The following is a 3,969-nucleotide window of genomic DNA, read 5'->3' as shown; positions in this document are numbered from 1 at the left end:
CTAATTCTCTTAAAATAGAGTGATAAAACATTTTTAAAGGCTTCTTTTGCAGAAGATTAAAACCGAAGTGTGAACGAGAAATGATGCTTGGCATCCCTTAATGTATACAATAAATTGAATTTGATATCAATTTATCGTTTAAGAGATATTCCTCAACAACCACTTATAAAAATGAAACTTAGCGGTATGTATAATTTTCCGTACAATACAAACAATGTGTTACTTAAAACAAGTAATCTGTCACCTATTTAAATTTTATAAATTAGGTGTTAGGATTATTTTCTATCACTTTGCTAGACATACTCTCCCTTTATTGTTCTTACTCTATAATTCACTCGTTAGCCTAGTGTTTTGATAATAATCAATTCCATTTAATCAATTTCAGTACTTACTATGGTAAATAATGTAAATACATATTTTTACACGTTTAAGGAATGTCGCTTTATGTATAAAAGCTACTTGAAACTAAGAGCACTTGTAATTTTGTTTTTTGTAGTAAATTAATATGAACACATATATATATAGACCACAATCCGAAACATTTAATAGTATCAAACATGTCTCTCAGAGGTTTTATATGTTGCTGTTTGTTTGCTATTAGGTGAGTTGCAAAATACATCCTCTTACATAGTAAACTTTTAATTAAGTATTTCAATAAAAAAAATATCTATTAAAGCAGTCACATAATAGATGTCATTTATAGCTATACTGCTTTTTCAGAAGTCAAAGCCCAACCAGCTCAATTAAAAATATAATTCCTGTACATATTTAAAATTCTCACATTGACACACCACAACTAACTGAACTGCTCCAAAACGTGGAATAGAAATGAATATTCAAACGTTGCTTGAAAACACAAGCCAATGATAATCACCGATATTAATTTGATATTTGAAAATTTTTTTAGCATAGCACAGAATGAGACTAATAATAAGCTTTTTCCTGAAGACTTCCTGTTTGGTGCAGCCACATCTGCCTATCAGATAGAGGGTAAGATTTATTGTTTTAAGATTAGTTGACTACAAAAATAAATAAAATAAAACAAATATATTTAGAATTACATATCTTCTAACTACCTCCTGATGAACAATTATTATGGACCATACAAGCATCTAAATGTAATTATACACTATGCTTATCGGGGTTCCTTTAAAAATTCAAGATCATGACATTCAAATATATTATGAACTGATTTGATATTAGGCGATCAAATCTTTTCATTTTATCTGTTTTCGAATATGACACAAAGTTTAAATATACAGGGTGTTACAAATTAGTAGGTGAACCCGTTAACCACATATTCTTTAGAATAAAGTAATGAGACTTTTCTTAAAAAATGATTTTTACTGATAACTCCGGGGCCTGATATTTAGATGATAGAGATATTTATTTGAAATTTAGCAAACATTTTAAGTCGGTACACTTTTTGTGTAATCTTGGTTTATAATAACAAAGAGCGAACGGACCCCCTATTTTTTTGAGTACGCCTATGCTTTCCGAATATATTTTTTTTAGATAAAGCGGCGCTTTATTCTGTGTGCCGACTAAATATCTCTACAATCACCGGAGTTATCAATAAAAATTATTTATATCATTTCTTAAATTTTAATTTTGACACCCTGTATTTTGAAAATGGGGCTCCGAAATGAAAAGTTACATAAGAAAAGCCCCAGTAATTTGTACACCCTGTACCAATAGAGAAAATTATTCAAATCTAAAAATATTCTACATAAATATACAGGGTGATTCAGAACTTATCAAAAAAAAAAATCTGGATGTACAGGGGACCCTTACAAATACAATTTTGTAAAGAAAAAATCAAAAAGGGCAGTTCGAAAATGATTTAAAAATACACTTCTGCACGGCACTGGAAACTGGTCCAGTGTAAAACCTGACCTCGCACAATGCGACCGTCATGGCGGTGTGATAAAAACGGACAAAAACTTTCGCAAGGAAAGAAATATGTAAATAGAATTTTATCGCACCTATTTCATATCGGCAAATTCAAATGCTTTTGCCTTTATTAATTAATAAAATTAATTTGTGTTTTTAAATAATAAAATCATTTGACATACCCGATGTTACAACAATTGTTCAAAATTTTATCCACCAATGTGTAAACACATTTGGGTCCGTTGTACTCAGTTTCTACGAACTAACGCTAATGTCTTGTTTCACCATAACACAAATGCTTCACCATAAATTAAAACGATATCCATCAACTCCGAGTACACGCAAACCATTTTTGACACAAATTACCCATTTTTGACACTAACTACTAAAAACCTGTTGTAATCACCACAGATAACAAGTAAATATCGCAACGACGATTGCAAAATCCGAATTCAGTATTCGGAGTCGCTGAGCCCACGTGGCGAATGACGCTAGAGACTACAGTTGTCCAGCTATGTAGTGGTTGAATGTTCTATAACTTCAATATTTTTTTCTCGGAAACTATAAGGATTTTACAAAAATTTGTTTTACGATATTTTTTCCATTTCTCATGCTGCATGTATTCCCAAATTTTTTTGGATAAGTTGTGAATCGCCCTGTATATTAATAATAATTTTACAATGTTTGTATAATAGTAAAACGAAATAATTAAAAATAATATATGGCTATTTACACCTCATCAAAAGTGAAATGAAACATTATATGCTTATTTTCAGGTTTTTCTCTAATTATAAAAATAAATCCGTTATTCTAGGTGCATGGAATGAAGACGGCAAAGGTGAAAATATTTGTGATCGTTTTACACACTCTAATCCTGAATTAATTGCTAATAACGCCAATGCAGATGTAGCTTGTGACTCTTATCACAAGTACAAAGAAGATGTGGCTATGTTGAAAGAATTAAGCGTTGATTTTTATCGATTTTCTCTATCCTGGTCAAGGATACTTCCTACAGGTATTTTTTATACTTTAACAATAATTACGTTAGCTCGTCGTCCACAGATCAAATGGAATACTGTCTTCATTTATTTTTCTCGATTTTGTGTGGTTGCTATGTTTATGTTTAGGTAGGTAAATATATTTTTAAATAACCTAACCTGTAGTTGAAGGTGAGCCAAATTATTGTCGACAAACTTTAATATAGAAGATCTCAATCTATGAAATACTACCCTATAAATATCTGTCCCGGGTCATTTCGTTTTTGAGATACAGATAGACAATTATTATATTTTCTAAGATATTTGATGCATTTTGTTGAACCTTGAGCTAATGATTTAACTGCCATAATTATGGACAAAAATTTTATTTACAAATATGTCAATCAATGGCGGAAATAGTGGTGGTCACTATTATTGGGAACCTTAGAATTTCGGCATCGTTGGTTATTTTGCAAATTGAACAAGTACATTTACTACTTCTAACAAAAAAGATGTCCTATTTTTCATTTAAGTAATTATTTTTTTAATTTAGAATAAGCTTATGACATTCTCATTTGCTGACTTTGAGTGAAAATATCCTCAATTTTCCATAATGGCCAAAAAAATGTATTGTGAGCGTGACATCTAACAAAATCTTGGTACCTTTTTTATTGAAGGCATATTTTAATTATCTTGTTTTCACTGTCAGCCTTTTGATTATTTTAAAAAATTGTTCTATCTAAAAGAATTATTTTATAATATATATATATAAAACCAGTGATGTATTTGGGATTGCAGTCAATAGTGCTAAGGGCTAATGTAATAAGAACACTCTGTGTTGTTGTCAAGCTTTCGGAAATGTTTATTTCCTTTCTCAAGACATAAACGTGAGATTATCCTATAAAAACCATCAAAAACGAAGTATACAAGAACATTGTTAAAATTTTTAATTAAAAGTAATTGTAACTATAGTCAAACATTCTATTATAAACAACAATTTTTAAGTCAATTTTTAAAATTTAAACAACTACTACAGTAAAAAGGAGCCATGCCTTTGAATTGTGAACTATTTTTTCTAACTATCAGAACCAGTTTTTTT

At 29.9% G+C, this 3,969-nt stretch overlaps 1 protein-coding gene across 2 annotated transcripts in view; it reads left to right on the top strand.

The window, feature by feature from the left end:
* Window positions 1–546: 546 nt before the first annotated feature.
* Window positions 547–3,969, top strand: part of LOC108912651 (myrosinase 1-like) — a 6,327-nt gene continuing 2,904 nt past the window's right edge. For both annotated transcript variants that reach the window (XM_023455945.1, XM_018717957.1), the window contains exons 1-3: window positions 547–601; window positions 908–990; window positions 2,708–2,908. In XM_023455945.1, coding sequence (XP_023311713.1) covers window positions 558–601; window positions 908–990; window positions 2,708–2,908 — 328 coding nt within the window. In that variant the 5' untranslated portion in view covers window positions 547–557. The remainder of the gene's footprint in view (window positions 602–907; window positions 991–2,707; window positions 2,909–3,969) is intronic.

This window comes from Anoplophora glabripennis, unplaced genomic scaffold (genome assembly GCF_000390285.2).
Source record: "Anoplophora glabripennis isolate ALB-LARVAE unplaced genomic scaffold, Agla_2.0 scaffold1016, whole genome shotgun sequence".
In the NCBI taxonomy this organism is placed as follows: Eukaryota; Metazoa; Arthropoda; class Insecta; order Coleoptera; family Cerambycidae; genus Anoplophora; species Anoplophora glabripennis.
This window is presented reverse-complemented; position numbering and strand designations above follow the sequence as displayed.